Source organism: Eimeria mitis, genomic scaffold (genome assembly GCF_000499745.2).
Source record: "Eimeria mitis Houghton genomic scaffold, Emh_scaff1800, whole genome shotgun sequence".
Taxonomy (NCBI): Eukaryota; Apicomplexa; class Conoidasida; order Eucoccidiorida; family Eimeriidae; genus Eimeria; species Eimeria mitis.
Window position 1 is genome coordinate 8,127 of NW_013570120.1, and position 952 is coordinate 9,078.

The 952-nt window shown below is 57.1% G+C and overlaps 1 protein-coding gene across 1 annotated transcript in view; it reads right to left on the reverse strand.

Moving 5' to 3' along the window:
* The window catches only part of EMH_0043770 (uncharacterized protein), a gene marked incomplete at both ends in the record, with an annotated part of 4,139 nt that extends 3,501 nt beyond the window's left edge, over positions 1-638 (reverse strand). The window contains 2 exons of the mRNA XM_013495889.1: positions 271-519; positions 628-638. Of these exons, the coding sequence (XP_013351343.1) occupies positions 271-519; positions 628-638 (260 nt within the window). The remainder of the gene's footprint in view (positions 1-270; positions 520-627) is intronic.
* Between the last annotated feature and the right edge of the window lie 314 nt (positions 639-952).

Here is a 952-nt window from a genome sequence, read left to right on the forward strand (position 1 = left end):
TGCTGCTGCTGCTGCAGCAGCAACAGCAACAGCAGCAGCAGCAGCAGCAGCAGCAGCAGCAACATAGGGGGAACGTCCAATACAAACGGGACTCCTAGACCCAACCCCAGTTAAATCTGCCCACGACGCATGCAAGCCAAGAGCAGCAGCAGCAGCAGCAGCAGCAGCAGCAACAGCAACAGCAAGAGCAGCAACAGCAACAGCAGCAGCAGCAGCAACAGCAGCAGCAGCAGCAGCAAGGAGGGGACGAACCCACCTCTAGCAGCAAACCTTGAAGCCACAGGCTGTCTGCGCGGTATCCCGCCTCTGTGCCTTGCTGCTGCTGCTGCTGCTGCTGCTGTTGCTGCTGCTGCTGCTGCTGCTGTTGCTGCTGCTATTGCTGCTGCTGTTGTTGTTGTTGTTGCTGCTCCTGCTGTTGTTGTTGATGATGGTGTTGAGGCTGCTGCTGCCTCTGCTGCTGTTGTTGCTGCTCCTAATGCTGTTGCTGCTGCAGTGATATAAAGACAGTGCGGGGATCGCCTGCAGCAGCAGCAGCAGCAGCAACAGCAGCAGCAGCAGCAGCAGCAGCAGCAAATATCCCGCTTCTATTCGCAGCTAAATGCAGTCTCCCTGTTGTGTTGCTGCTACCTCTGTCTCATCCTCCTCCGCAGCAGCTGCAGCAGCAGCAGCAGATGCCTCAGCTGCTGCTGCTAGAGCAGCAGCAGCAGCAGCAAAGGCTGCAGCAGCAGCAGCTGCTGCTGCATGTATTGTTCTTAAGAGTTTCTCTCTCTCTCGTCTGCTGCTGCATATAAAGTGGCAGCTGTTGGGGGTGGGGGATCGAGCGATCCCAGGCGGTCTGTCAAGGGGTTCGCTGCTGCTGCTGCTGCTGCAGCTGCTGCTGCTGCTGCTGCTGCTGCTGCTGCAGCTGTCTGAATATATTGGTTTGTCTTTGCTTTTTGCTGCTGCTGCTGCA